The sequence below is a fragment of the Solanum verrucosum genome, unplaced genomic scaffold, assembly GCF_900185275.1.
Source record: "Solanum verrucosum unplaced genomic scaffold, falcon-dt-bn FXZP01000165.1, whole genome shotgun sequence".
Classification (NCBI taxonomy): domain Eukaryota; kingdom Viridiplantae; phylum Streptophyta; class Magnoliopsida; order Solanales; family Solanaceae; genus Solanum; species Solanum verrucosum.
Genome location: NW_026020340.1, coordinates 697,429 through 712,785, shown reverse-complemented (window position 1 = coordinate 712,785; position 15,357 = coordinate 697,429). Strand labels below are relative to the sequence as shown.

Below are 15,357 nucleotides of genomic sequence, written 5' to 3'. Positions count from 1 at the left end.
TCACGTATATATGTATTAAAACACATCTAGTTAAATAAATAACGAGTTCAAATAGAAAAAAGAAATAAATCATAGTTTATGATGTAGGCAATGCTAATAGGTGTTTTAATGTATAAATTGTAATAGTCCATGGAGAAAAGACAATAATTGATAATTGAGATGTAAAACTCGTAAAAACATATAGTTCCAATAGGATTTTGATCGTTAACTCATCAAATAATAAGATAATGTATGTATTCCAAAGTTTTGCATTATAGTACTCTCTTCTCTTTGGGTGTTTATATTTGGTAGGAAGGAAAATATTCTCCGTAAAAAAATATTTTTCTTTCGTACTAAACATCCTTGGCCGCCATTTAACACGAAAGGTATTTAAATGGTGAACGTAAAAAAAAGTGATTTAAAAACATATAAATAATATATAAGTCAAATATATATAAATTGTCAAAATTTATCATAGTTTTACATATCTCTTCTTTCTCTCTTTTTTATAAAAGAAAAAATAATAATCTTTTTAAATCGGGAAATTATTATAGTAATTCATGTTATTAAGAATAAAATAAAAATGTCAAACTAATTTCCAAAATGAGACCGTATGAGCAGGAATTGGCCATCTTATTATTATATTGAATCAATCAAGTAATGTTTAATTGTCAATTTCACAATATGTTTTTTTAAAAGGATGGTATGGGACTTGAATTTCATATCGATATTACAATGTGCTAATACGGGATTCGTATTGCATAAGGCTAATTTTCTCATCTCAATAACTAGTTTTTAGAGTTTGCTTTATCCTAGATTGTAGTAATTGTATCGGAGTTATTCACCACTCTCCATACTCACCGTGCCATAAATAATGATGTTGGTATTGCAGATTTCGTTTGAGACTAACGATGTATATAGTGCACGATCAATTGTGTATGTCCGAGTACCTAAATAAAAATTTGTTATATGAGAAATAGCTACACACTTGTGATAGAGTAAACATATATATTTATTCTAGGATTTTCTTTTACTTCTACTGGCATCAAATTGTTATCTTATTTTAGGAGTGAACATCTAATTTACAGTCAAAATCATTTCATTAGTGATTGGTGAGGTCTGATCACATACTTTTGCCTATTTTTTTCTTACTTCTGGTATATCTTACATCTTCTTTACGATAATACATTACTTCATTACATGATTTTAATGTCTAAAAAATTACCACATGCTTCACAATTGATTGTTCATTCATCACTGGTTCATACTTCACCCTCGAAGATTGAAAGAATCTATTTACACACATCTATTTAATAAATCACAATATGATATTACATTATTTTATCTCTAACTCTTCACTTGTATAGAATCGGTTAAATATTCGGTATATATTCTTAATAAAAACTTGGCAACATCCATTAGGTTTAGGAATTAAAATAACACATTTTAATTAATGGAACATCAAATATGCTAAGTCAAATAACATAAAAACCGAATTCGCAATAAGATAATAATTTGTGGATCGAAATTACCATTTCTCTTTTTTTTTTTTAAGCAAGTACAAGTTAAATGGCGATGTCAAAATTGACATATGTGCACTTTGACGCTTTTTATTCTTGATTTTAGAAGTGGGCCAAAGTGAATGATGGCACTGCTTTAGTGGGTGGCCCAATAAGCCCATATTGTCAAGAGACCTGGTTCTAAAAGTGTTGTCTTTGTTTGCAAATTCTTAATTTCAAAATTATAAAGAATAATATTAGTTAAAATATAGTAATATTACCCCCGTTCCATTTTAGTTGATCATCTTACTAAAAATATTTGTCCCATGTTACTTGTCTGCCTTATTAAATCAAGAAAAAATTAAATAAATTCTTCTTGTATTACCCTTGCAATTAATTTTTTTTGAAAGTGTTTACATTTGTTTGTAAAATTCCAAAAAACTTTTTAAGGGTTGAATTAGTAAAATTATCCTTTTATTTATGATTTCTTAATATGCCGGTAAAGAAAGTGATCAACTCATATGGAACGGAGAGTAATATTTTGAGACAAAAAAAGTAGGTTTTGGTTAAATTAAAAAGTCAATATATATACTCAATGTGATGTCACCATATAGAATATTCAAAATAATTAAGTCTACCCACATATTTTATGCTACCAAATCAACAATTTAAGATCGATGTAATCGATCCACCACTAAAAATCATCTAAGGGTGTCGAAATGCGTACAAACATAGAAGGAGAGTCATAAAATATTTTCAAATCTGAAACAAGGTACATAAAAAGAAGTACATTCATAGTCGAAATAAAACTACAAAAGACCTAGAAAATACTGAAATTGGGACAACCTTGATTACTCTAATAGAGTTTATCATTTATCGATATAATATTTCCTACCATCACAACACTAGTCCATGATTTGTAGAGCGATTTTTTACCACTATACGCATGGCTATATTAATATCCATGTCATTTCAGACAAGTATTGCTATCCCAAATTCTTTAATTAAAGAATCCTCTGTTTCGCTTAGTTTCAACTTAATTATATTACTGTTATTTAATTTCAATCTCCAAAAGTCATCTCACGAGTTGAATATGCAATATCTATCATTAATCATCACTTTAAATGTCCTAGAATTCTCTTAGTCATTTTATAAATTTTATCCATTTTTTCTGAGTTTAACCCTTTTAATAGCTTTTATAAATAATTTATAACTTGTGAGATATAATTTTCTGATAAAATAAAGAATTATTTTTGTTGCTAATAAGTAATAACAATGGGAAAAAAGAAAAGAAGTAAAATAAAAAGGCAAATGCCAGAAATAGGGAAAAAAAAGGGGAAAAATGACAAATATACCCTTGAACTATCACAAATGATATGTTAATACCCTCCGTTATACTTTAGGATTGTATATACCCTTACCGTTACTCTTTTGGATTGTGTATACCCTTAAAACTAACGGACGAACACGTGGCTTCATCTCAATCATTTACTCGATTTTATTTGTTTATTTTCCTAAAATTAAAGGATTCACCCGACCCACAACCAAATAACCCTTCATTTTTTTTGTAAAGAAATATCATTGATTCCTTGCTTATCAAAAAAAAAAAAAAGAGAAATAAAAAAAACTTCATCTAGAATAAACTCAATGCATCCTCCTTAGAGTTTTAGATAACAACAATTAATCAACCTCTTACAACAACACAAATAGATTGTAAGAATATTTTCAATCCTGTGCAAAATTAAAATCAAAACTTTCCAACGACAACCACAAAAATATGGTGCACTCGGTTCAATTCACCCGACCCACAACAAATAAATTTGAGCTCAAATTTTTTTGATTCAATTGCAAACCCAATTTTAAGCTTGAAGTTTTATTCGTCAATGGTGGTAGTATTTTTAACCCGTTGCAACAACAATTAATCAATTTAAGTTCAAATTTTCTTATTTGATTGCAAACCCATTTTTCTTGAAAATTTGTCCATCAATGGTGGCAATATTTCCAACCCCTTTCAACAAAAATAAATCAATTTAAATTCGAAATTTTTGTTTCTATTGAAGACTCACTTTTAAATTTAAAGTTTTGTCCATCAACGGTGATAGTATTTCCAACCCCATTCAACAACAAATTAAAATGGGTCTCTTGTTTTTCAATGAAAGCACGTGCTACTGTGTCTTTGTTTTAATGAGATTTGAAAAAAAACTTCATTGAAAAACAATTTTGTCTTTTGTTTGATTTAAAAGGTTTTGGGTTATGTTTTAATGGAGGAGAGCTCTTTGTTTTTTATTTTAATTTTAAATGTTATGGTGTTTAATTTGGGTCATGGGTGGGTATTATGAAAAATGGGTGGATCTTTTAATTTTAGGTAAATAAACAAATAAAATCGAGTAAGTGGTTGAGATGAAGCCACTTGTCCGTCTGTTAGTTTTAAGCGTATACACAACCCAAAAGAGTAACGGTAAGAATATATACAATCCTAAAGTATAACGGAGGGTATTAACATATCATTTGTGATAGTTCGGGAATATATTTGTCCCTTTTCCCAAAAAAAAAAAACGAAAAATTTAAAGTCAGTTACGCTGACATATACATAAAAGAAAATTGCAGGGGAAATATACGCTTAGGAGAAAAGTAAAGAAAGGGAAAGAAAAACAGGGGGAAAAGAAGAGAAAATTTTGATTTTTCATTCCAAAACATTAAGTGTCGGCCTTTTCATTAGATTTTTATGTGATTCTGAAAATATTTTTTTGTTAGACACGTGTAGAATTTATGATGAATCAAGAAAATATAGACCTAGGGTTCTGAGAATAAAATCTTGATTTAGGAGTCGAATAACGATCTATTTTAGCTAAAATTTGGCATGAAAATTTATTTTATTATGGACGACATAATCTGAAAGAAACTTTTAGATTCAAATTTGGTGGGTCGGGATGATTGTTTTACCCGATTTTTAACCAGACCTAAATATAGCAATATGGGTGTCTACGGGCTTGTTTACTTACAAATAATGCATATTTGATAGATTGGAAATGTTCCGAAACTTTACAAAAGGAAAAGGCAAAATCTTAAGGATCGTGATAACTGATACGTGTTCAACATTCAAAGTTGTTAAGACTTCCTCGACTTCTTGTTACCTTGATTTGATCTATGTAGTTATTTGGAACCCTCAAAAAGTCAATCAACGATTCATCATTATAAATAATCCACTCTCCAAAAAACTGAAGTAGAGTATTTTTCGGCTATAATCAAATTATAATCAATACTATTTATATCCATTCTTTTATAAATTGATGAAAGAAATTATGATATCAGACATTGATTGAATACTTAACATTGTGTTTGGGAGGACAATTATAATGAACGATATTTCCGTCATGTATCATTTCACCATCCCAATAAATTGAAACTCTCACTTTTGTTTCCGAATACATTTCTTTTGTGATTGAAATGAAGAAAAATAGAAGATTAAAGATGTTGAAGGTGCTATGTTTGAACGTGTTTAAATAGAACTTGGAGGAGTTCTGAAATTAAAAAAAATAAAAATACATAATGTAATAATTTTTTTCCATTTTTATGATTTGTCAAATCAATATTAATTGCAAACACTGCAAAAACTACATAAAGAGACACAATTTAATGTAAAACGGAAAAGAATATTTCTTTTTGTAGAACAAAATTTTTTCTTCCACTTTGTAAAGTGTAAGAAACAGTTACACTTTATAAAGTGTAGGAAAAGGTTACATTTTATAAAATGATGAACAAAACAATTTTGTTTTATGTTTAAATATAGACGTTAACAAAATAATGACCACCGTTATTTTATTTACTTTCTAGAATTGTCACTTATTTGAGTCAATTTTATATTTTTATGGCTCAAATTTTTCTATATAGTAGTAATTTTTTTTAAAAAAAATTACTACTAATTATTGTCCCTGAATTCCTAAGTTTTATGTTTGATGCGCCAATTATCCATTTGAAAAATCAACGTAACGTGTTACTTTTTTTTTCTTTACAAAGGAAAAAGAAATTTTATAAAGTAAGAAAATAACTGCATTAGTTTCATCATATCTCAATAATATTTGTAGCATTAAATATCTTGATGTTACTTTAATATTGCAATATTTTTTGCAACAATGGAGTTGCTAATATGAATTTAATTCAAAAGATAAAGAATAAAATTAATTCTACATATGGTAAAGCTCAATTTGAATAATTAGAGATTATAATATAATAATGAAAAAATTACTCCATATATGTATTTAAGATCTTATATTGCATCATATAAATCTATTAATTAGGAATTACTAATACAACAACTTTATATCTAGTGTTAACAGATTCAAATTAATTTATTTAATTTAAAAGTTTATTTGTTTTTTTATTTTCGCATTTAATATTGGAAAGAGAAAATAAAAGGAATTATTTCTTATGACAGTTATCAAGGTAATTATCTAACTACAATCTAGGAATTTTAATGTTACGTGTCTCCTTAAAGGTAATAATCTGTAACACTACTCGAAATTTCAAGCTTCTCTCCTTAATCTTCTAAAGAAAAAATCACAATCATGATGAAACTCCTGTGAATCTTCTCTCCATTGTAGTAATATTAATTGTGTGTTAGTTTCAACTAGTGATTCTTTAATTATATTTCAAAAAAATTTCCCGATCTTTCCATGAACCCTTGTTGGAGACTTGAATGAGATCTGCATCGGCGAAGATCTATTAGAGCCGCTTCTATGGAAAGAAAGTTCTATTTGAGAGGGAGTATTGGTATTGGTATATTCGGTAGAATCTATGGTCATAACCAGAGGAATGAAGGCCGTCCAACATTATGTTTCATCCGACATTCAATCATATTTAGTCCATAATTCAATTTTTATGTTTTTGTATTATTTTATTTGATTTTGATTATTTTGCCTAAAAAATCAAATAATTTTGTTCCACTTGATGTGACAACTATGCCAAGACTCTTGAGAAGGATCAAAATTTGTTGTGAAGAAATTCAAATTTGGAAAAAATCAAGCCAAGTTGAAAATTGACAATAATATTGGTTATCGAATTATGTATGAAAATTAATATCCAACAGATTTGTATATTACCAAGTTTTTATAAAGGTATGAAAACTATATTAAATTCGGTATTCACGTTTTGCCTTAATCTACCATTTTGAACCAGTTTATATACCCATTACATACACAAATTGATATTTATGTTGAGTTATTAACATATTCATTTGGTATTAAAACGGGTAGCAAATTTTTTTTTAATTATGCACTATATGGATCAAATACATAATACTTTTTGAACGTAAACAATATATAATCTGAAACTATATATATATATATATATATGGTATGGAATAAATATACAAATTGGTTTACTTAATCTTTTTATATATTAGTTATATACAAACATGTTTTATATGCAATGTGTATAATGACTATAAAAAATGATGCTTAATAGATATTTTATGTTATTAATTATTTATGAAACTATTGTACAAATTAATATTTATGGATTGTGATATCCAATTTAGGAGATATACTTTAAGATTATATAATGAATGAAATCGGTTTATAAAGTAATTTCATGTATGTAATATGTATAATGTATGAGAAAGTTGGTATGCAAACGGGTGATCATCTATTTTTATATTTTATTAAGTGTTTTAGTGTATGAAATGGGTATACAAATTGGTATCTATGAATTGTGATATTTATTTAATTGATACAATTTGTATACTAATTTCATACACTATGCTATCAGTTTTAATTAAGAATTCATGTTTTTCTATTACCGTATTGAATCAAGATTGAATGAACACTAGCATCTTTTATACTGGAAAATAATAATAATGAGAAAATGGCCAAATGACCCCACAATCTATTACCGGATTTCTAACTACACGCTTATACTTCATAGGGGTCCTATTACCCTTCCCGAACTACTTTAAAATGTAATAAATAACCCCCTAAGTGCTGAGTTGGCATAGAGAGTGTATGTCACTCTCTTTGAGAGAGTGAGTTGCCTATTTTTTTTTTTTAAATTCGTTTTTTTTCTAATTTTCTTTTTTCTTTCTCTTTCTTTCTTCTTATTTATCTGTACAACTATACATTTTTCACCATTATCATTGTTGAAGCTTTTTCAATAGATGTTTGGTATAAAAATTATCAACAACTAATGCATTTTATGAATAAATAATTTTTCAATACTTATTTAGAACATATCTAACAAATTAAATTTAATTTTTTTAAAAACATACCCATTAATTATTATTTTCTTAAAGTCATGGACTCAAGAGTAACAAAATCAAAGTGAAGTAATTGTATATTTAAAAAATATCTTCAAACTTATTAAAAGAAACTAAAACAAAACAATTTCTTCTACATTTTTAAAGAAGGATCCTACATGTTATCCTAAAACCCATGAAGAATCAAAATTCAAAACTCAAATTATAAATTAGTCATGAAAATTTTAGAGGGAGAAAGAATAAAGAATGGGGAAAAGAAAAGGTGACTTGAATTTGAGATATAAAAATTTATTGAGGTAACAAATGATGTTTATTATAGTTAGAATTGAAAAAATGATTGGGAAAGAAAGGAAGAGGAAGGAGGAGAACTTTTTTTCAAGAAAAAAATATTAGATGGTGAGATACATGTGTCAAGTGCGTGTATTTCACCACAAGACACATGCCTGGTAATGACATTTCCGGGAGGAAATAATTCCACTTTAAAATAGCTCAGGGGTAATAGAATCTCCGTTATAAGTGTGTAGTTGAAAATTCGGTAATAGATTGGGGGGTCATTTAACCATTTTCTCTAATAATAATAGTTTTTGTTACTTTTCAAGAGTTTTAACTTCATTAAAAAAAATCATGGATGAAAGCATACAAATTGTATAGAAGACAAATAGGGAAGACGAAGAAAAAATCGTGTTTGAAAAATCTAAGGAAAAAAATCGTATGATTATATTTAAAGGAGAAAATTGTGTGAGAATATTAAGGGGAGATATTTTAGGAAGAAGAGAGATTTATTTTTTTGGAAGAAGATTAGGACAATTATTTTTTCTTGAATTATGGAAGAAGATTAGGTTGAGAAAATATTGGAGAGAGATATTTTAGGAAGGAAAGATCTTTTTAACCGATTAAATTAGGGAATCAATATATTCTGTAAGTTACAAAATATTATATTTATGGAAAGAATATTAGTTAATTAAAGGAAAATACGTTAGGATTTTTTTTAAAAAAAAATGTTTTTCATTTTTATTTTAAAAATTTATTTATTAATTTGTTAAGTATCAATAAAAATCAAATGTTATATATTGAAAATTAGAAAGTCCTGTTAGTACTAGTAATAAAAAATCTTTAATTTGTCATTTAATTAAGTTTTTACAAAAAAAAAAAAAAAAAAAAAGAAGAAAGTATGTACCAAATCAAATTGGGAATGTTGAGGAATCTGCCCGAACCGGCCTATCAAATATAGTAAGATTTTTTCTCAAATTACTTATACATATATAATTTGTTTTTTTTAATAATATTGACTCCTAAAATATATGACTTTTTTCTAAAAAAGAAATTCTAATTGTAATAATATACCTTTTCGGTGTGTATTTGAAATTAAATTCAAGATAAAACGGTTTACTAATTTTTACAAAAAAAACAAATAAAAAGAAGAAAGTATGAAACCAAATCAAATTGGGAATGTTAAAGAACCCGACCCGACCCGAACCAAATAAAAATATTACTATATAGAGTAATAGAGAGGAGCTTGGGGTCAAGTTTCTCAATTTACGAAAAGAGAAACTAAGTTTCATTAAATACTAAGAGATTACTGACTACTGAGAACACACTTCATCGGTCTATTACTAGAGCTGTCAAAATGGATAACATATATTATTTGAAAATACAAATGTTGTTGCCAACGAAATGAACGCGGAGCCCGTCCCTTGGGCCACTTGACTGTAAGGAAAGTATTGGCTCCCATCTTACTTAACGGGGCCCTTAGTTGAATACCGATCAAAATTGTGAGAGGAGCTTCGGGTAAAGCGGTTACTTTGGTAATTTCTCAAATTTATTATATAAACCAAGCTCTTTTTTTTTTTCCCTAGATGGCCACGTAGGTCTTATCATAACTTTCTTTAATTGAAAATCTGTTTATTTTGATGCATTAGTTTATTACTTGCTTTATTTTATTTTGCAATATGCTTCAAAATTAAAAATAGATATTTCATCTGTTTTAAGTTACTTAACACTAAGAATGTCATGAGATAAAGGTAATAAAATTGTCTTGATTCAAAGCCATTCAAGACATACGAATAAAATATATTATTTGAAAATTATATTTAAAGTATTATAAATCACAATAATTAATTATTTAAGAGGAAGAGCCTACGGCCAAGAGGGTATTTTTGGAATTTAAGTTTCATTATCTACCCTATTCCATTCATTTGACACGTATATGTTTCTGTATTTTCCTACAAACTTTGCCAAAGTTGTTTTTGCAAATTTCTACCATTTCCCTCCCCTACTACTCTATATATTTTATTCTATTTTCTCCACAAGAAATTATTTAAAAAATGATAAAAAAAATTAACTGTAAAATTTTTATTTGTGTCATAAAAATTGGAATAGTAAAAATAATAACGTAATATATATTTTTAGTCATAATAATTAATAATTTACGATATTTAAAAAATATATCCGAAGTTTGTTTGACTTCCAAATTTCACCCATGCTATATAAAATGGGACAATGGGAATAACAATATTATTTGACAATTACGTTAAAATTATATAAATTACAAGTATTAACAACTCAAATTTATTTTAAAAAATCATATTAAATTTTTTGTTGAAAATCTCAAAATTTCATGTGTCGGATAAATTGAGACAGAAATAGTAATATATATCATTTGAAAATTACTTTAAAAGTATTATAAATTGTAATAATAATTAAGACGATTTTTAAAATACTTAAAATTTAACTTGAAAAATTACTTAAAAAGCATTATAAATCATAATAATTAATACATTAATTTAAAATACTCATAATTTATAAACTTAAAATATTTTTAAAAATATATTAAAATTTTGATTGACTCTCAAAAATTCACATGTGTCACATAAATTGAGACAATGGAGTAACATATATTTTTTAAAAATTACATTAAAAATATTATAAAACACAATAATTAACAACTTGAAGTATTTAAAAATTATATAAAAATTTGATTGACTTTCTTAATTTCATATGTATCATATAAATTAAATAAAATAAAATAACATATATTGGGCCTGTACTTGCACGGGCTATTGTAACTAGTAGGAATATAAGCGCCAACAGTGAATTACTACTAACATATATCCATAGAAACCCTAGAAAATCAAATCGAGTGTTGCGATGGCGCAGAAAAGGAAGAATGATGGAGAATTAGCAGAGAGTTGGTCTTGTAAGAAACAGAAGACGAAGGGAAAGGCTAATTTTATCTTTTCTGCTCTATTGTCCTTTATAACCAACAACAAATTTTTACTTAAATTAGGGAAGAAGACCCCGCCCTCAATTCATCACCTGGACGTTGATGATTCGGTAAATTTGTTGATTAAACATACTATTTTTCTAATTTTGTGATTCAAAAGTCTCTGGATCAGCTTTCATTGTTTTGTTTTTATATTCTGCTTGCTATGGCCGATTTAAAAAATACTTTATAAATATTGTCTTTCTTGTTCTATCTAGGTCAAGGTTCAGTTTCCGGAGGAAATACTTGTTAACATCCTCAGCAGGTTACCTGTGCGGTCTATTGTTCGATTCAAATCCGTTTCCAAATTTTGGACAACATTGATATTTGATCCTTATTTTACAATGAAGCATCTCAATCATGCCAAGAATGACCAAGATTCCCAAAAGCTTCTTATCTACCAATGGTGCCCTAAGGATTATATATACACCCTATATTGTTGTCCTTTATCGCCGATTCAACTGGTTAAGGATGTACAAAAACTTAAACTTGATTGCCCTTCAACCCTTAAACCAAGGCATTGCATGATCCATTGTTGTTACAATGACTTAGTTATTATCGAGATTTGTGATAACAATCGATTCATATATCTGTTGTGGAACCCCTCCATAAGAGAATCAATAGTACTCCCCCCTCTAGGATGTCCCCGGGATGGAGGTTCTCGTTTTGGTTTGGGTTATGACTTAAGCAGTGGTGGGTATAAGATCATTCATATGCACCAGAACACACATCGTCCCAAATATCCTAATGAAATTCTTGCATTGAAAGGTGGCTCTTGGAGAAGTATTGATGAACATCCTCGTGCCAATCGCCGTTGGTTTTATGCCATGGATTATTTGCCATTTATACATGCGGAATTTCATTGGATCGAGGTTTCAAGAAATTTATTTGTGGTGTTTTCGTTTAATATTTCAAATGAAGTGTACGGAGAGATACCTTTGTCAGAGGAAATAGTAAGCTTGACACCAGGCCCCTACAATGTTGGCATTTCTGTGTTGGAAGGAATGCTTTGTGCTCATTCTAGGTCCTTTTTTACGGGAAAGTCTACTTTTAAGGTATGGATATTGAAAGAGTATGGTGTCAAGGAATCTTGGATGCCATTGTTAACTATAGTAAAAGATATTCCATTTTATAATGCCTCACCGAGATATAGGTTTTTGGATGGTGAAGTGTTATTCTGGTGCGTGAATCTTGTAACTAGAGGGCACGCATTTAGGACGGTCAATAAACCATTTAGATCATGGTCTCGATGGGTAACTAGAGGGCATGCAATTAGGACGGTCGATAGACCATTTAGATCATGGCCTCGATGTGATAAGTCTCAAGGTGGACATGTTTTTACAGAAAGATTGATATCTCCAAAATCACTTACTTATTAGTTTCTTAATGTATGACGGAAGAACTTTTTTTTTTTTCTTAAATGTTATAACCTTTACTCTTATTAGTTTAGCTATTGCTCATTCACCAGTTTCAATATTTATTACTAAAACTGTTAGCTTTTGTTTATTTCAGTTTTTCAGAGTATCTACCTCATTTTGTGGTCTTCTCTTTTACTTATTACTAAGTTTCACGAGGTTTAACATTCGTAGTCTCGTTAAAATTCTAGATTAATTTATCAATTAACTGCATTAGTTTCAATAATATTTGTAGCATTAAATATGTTGATGTTACTTTAATATTGCAATATTTTTTTTTGCAAAAATGGAGTTGCTAATATGGATTTAATTCAAAAGATAAAAGAATAAAATTAATTCTACAGATGGTAAAGCTCAATTTAAATAAATTAGAGATTATAATCTAAAAAACTTTTTTTTAGTAAAAGAAAAGAAGAGCTTTCGTGCATGCATTTGTTTAAATTTTTTTCTTCAAAAACCTAAAACATAAACTAAGAAATATGGCATTGATTTTTTTACAAAAAAATAAATGAAAAGAAGAAAGTATGAAACCAAATCAAATTGGGAATCTTAAAGAATCCGACCCGAACCAAATCAAAATAGGAAAAAAGAAGAAGCAGTGAATTGTGGGGTACAAACGGGTTTTTGTGTGAAAACGCAATGAAAATGGTAAAGTCGTAAGATATAAAGCACGACTTGTGGCACAAAGATTTTCGCAAAGGCCTGACATTGATTATGAGGAGACATATTCTCCTATGGTAGATGCAATTACCTTCAGGTATTTGATAAATATGACAGTTCATCATGAAAATCTTGAAATGCATCTAATGGACGTTGTCACAGCCTATTTATATGGCTCACTAGACCATGATATTTTTATGAAAATCCTTGAAGCACTCAAAGTGCCTGTAGCATATAAAAATTCAAAAGAAAGTTGTTCAATAAAGCTTCAGAAATCCTTATATGGATTGAAACAATCAGGGCGAATGTGGTATAATCGTCTTAGCGAATACTTGCTAAAGGAAGGTATAAGAATGACCCTATTTGTCCTTGTATTTTTATACGAAGGTCAAAATCTGAATTTGAATTTGTAATAATATATGTTTATGTTGATGACTTCAACATCATTGGAACTCCTGAAGAGCTTTCAAAAGCCGTTAATTGTTTGAAGAAAGAATTCGAAATGAAAGATCTTGGTAAGATATAATTTTGTCTTGGCCTTCAGATTGAACATTTGACAAATGAAATATTTATCCATCAATCAACATATACTAAAAAGGTTTTGAAGTGATTTATATGAATAAATCACACTCATTGAGTACCCCGATGGTTGTGAGATCTCTTGACATAAATAAAGGTCCATTCCGACCTCAAGAAAATGATGAAGAGCTTCTTGGTGATGAAACACCATATCTCAGTGCTATTGGGGCACTAATGTACCTTGCCAGCATTACCCGTCCAGATATTTGTTTCGTGGTAAGTTTATTGGCGAGATTCAGCTCATGTCCAACAAGAATACATTTGAAAGGAGTTAATCATATATTCAGATATCTTCAAGGAACAATTGATATGGGATGGTTGTATTCTAATGCATCCAAGTCAGAATTGATCGGTTATGCAGATGCTAGCTATTTGTCTGATCCACATAAAGTCCGATCTCAGAAAAACTATTTATTCACATGGAGGTACAACTATATCATGGCGTTCGATGAAACAAACAATAGTTGCTACTTCTTCAAATCACGCAGAAATAATAGCCATTCATGAGGCCAGTCGAAAGTGTGTATGGTTGAGATTAATGACTCAACACATTTTGCAATTATGCGATCTTTCTGTGCAAACAAAGATCCCAACAATATTGTATGAAAATAATGTTGCTTGCATAGCTCAATTAAAGGGAGGATATATCAAAGGAGACCGAACAAAACATATTTCACCTAAGTTCTTTTTCACACATGATCTTCAACAAAATGGTGAGATAGAAGTTCAACAGATTCGTTCGAGTGATAATCTTGCAGATTTATTCACTAACGCATTGCCAACATCAACATTTGAGAAGCTAAGATACAAGATTGGAATGCGTCATCTCCAAGATATCAAATAATTTTTTTATCAGGGGAAGTAAAATACGCGTTGTACTCTTTTTCCCTTAGCCAAGGTTTTGTCCCACTGGATTTTCTTGGTAAGGTTTTTAATGAGGCAGCATTCAATGTGTATTACAAGATGTGTGTACTCTTTTTCCTTCACTAGGCTTTTTCCCATTGGGTTTTTCCTAGTAAGGTTTTAACGAGACACATTATCTATAAACATCCAAGGGGGAGTGTTACAAATTCATTTAATATGGATGTTTCTTTTCATCAACCTAACGTAATGCATGTATTAATTTAATGTAAAAATTAAAAATTACTAACGTATTTGGTTAAGGCAGTAAATGGAAGATTTCTACCTCTTATAAAAGAGTCTTCTTCACCCTTAAGAAATACACACTTGAAGAGAATAAATAAAGCTCTCAACTTTATACTTTTCATCACCATTGTCTTTCCTTACTTTTTTAATATTATTATATATTTTCCTCTTGTTTTACAACAAAAAATGGAATTTAAGGAAAAATAATTAATTATAGTAAATAAAACGTTTATGGTAATAAGTAATAGTAAAAGAGAGATAAATAAGATATTTTATTTTTAGAAGATTGTAGAATTAAAAACTATAATTTTAAATTATAATAATAAAAAGGATAAACAAATCAGAATTTTTAGAAAATTAAAAATATAGAAGGTAAAAAGAGGAATTTAAGGATAAGTAATTAATTATAGTAATGGTGAAGAGAGATAAAAATAATAAATTGTAGTAATAATGAGGAGAGATAAATAAGATATTTTAAATATTTTTTTCTTCTTTTGGCAGATATTAGAGATTAAAAGAATTAAAAAAATTGACAAAAAAAGATAAATGAGAATCCTGGCCAAAGAG

At 28.4% G+C, this 15,357-nt stretch overlaps 3 protein-coding genes across 4 annotated transcripts in view; all 3 read left to right on the top strand.

Moving 5' to 3' along the window:
- The window catches only part of LOC125837238 (dihydrolipoyllysine-residue acetyltransferase component 1 of pyruvate dehydrogenase complex, mitochondrial), a 164,818-nt gene that overhangs the window by 46,606 nt on the left and 102,855 nt on the right, over positions 1-15,357 (top strand). The gene's annotated exons all lie outside the window — the stretch shown is intronic.
- LOC125836968 (F-box protein CPR1-like) lies at positions 10,876-13,591 on the top strand. Its single transcript, XM_049516109.1, has 3 exons — positions 10,876-11,061; positions 11,209-12,170; positions 13,453-13,591. Exons 1-3 carry the CDS (start codon positions 10,876-10,878, stop codon positions 13,589-13,591), a joined length of 1,287 nt encoding a protein of 428 aa, XP_049372066.1.
- LOC125836967 (secreted RxLR effector protein 161-like) lies at positions 13,711-14,151 on the top strand. Its single transcript, XM_049516108.1, has one exon. The coding sequence runs from the start codon at positions 13,711-13,713 to the stop codon at positions 14,149-14,151; it is 441 nt and encodes a 146-aa protein (XP_049372065.1).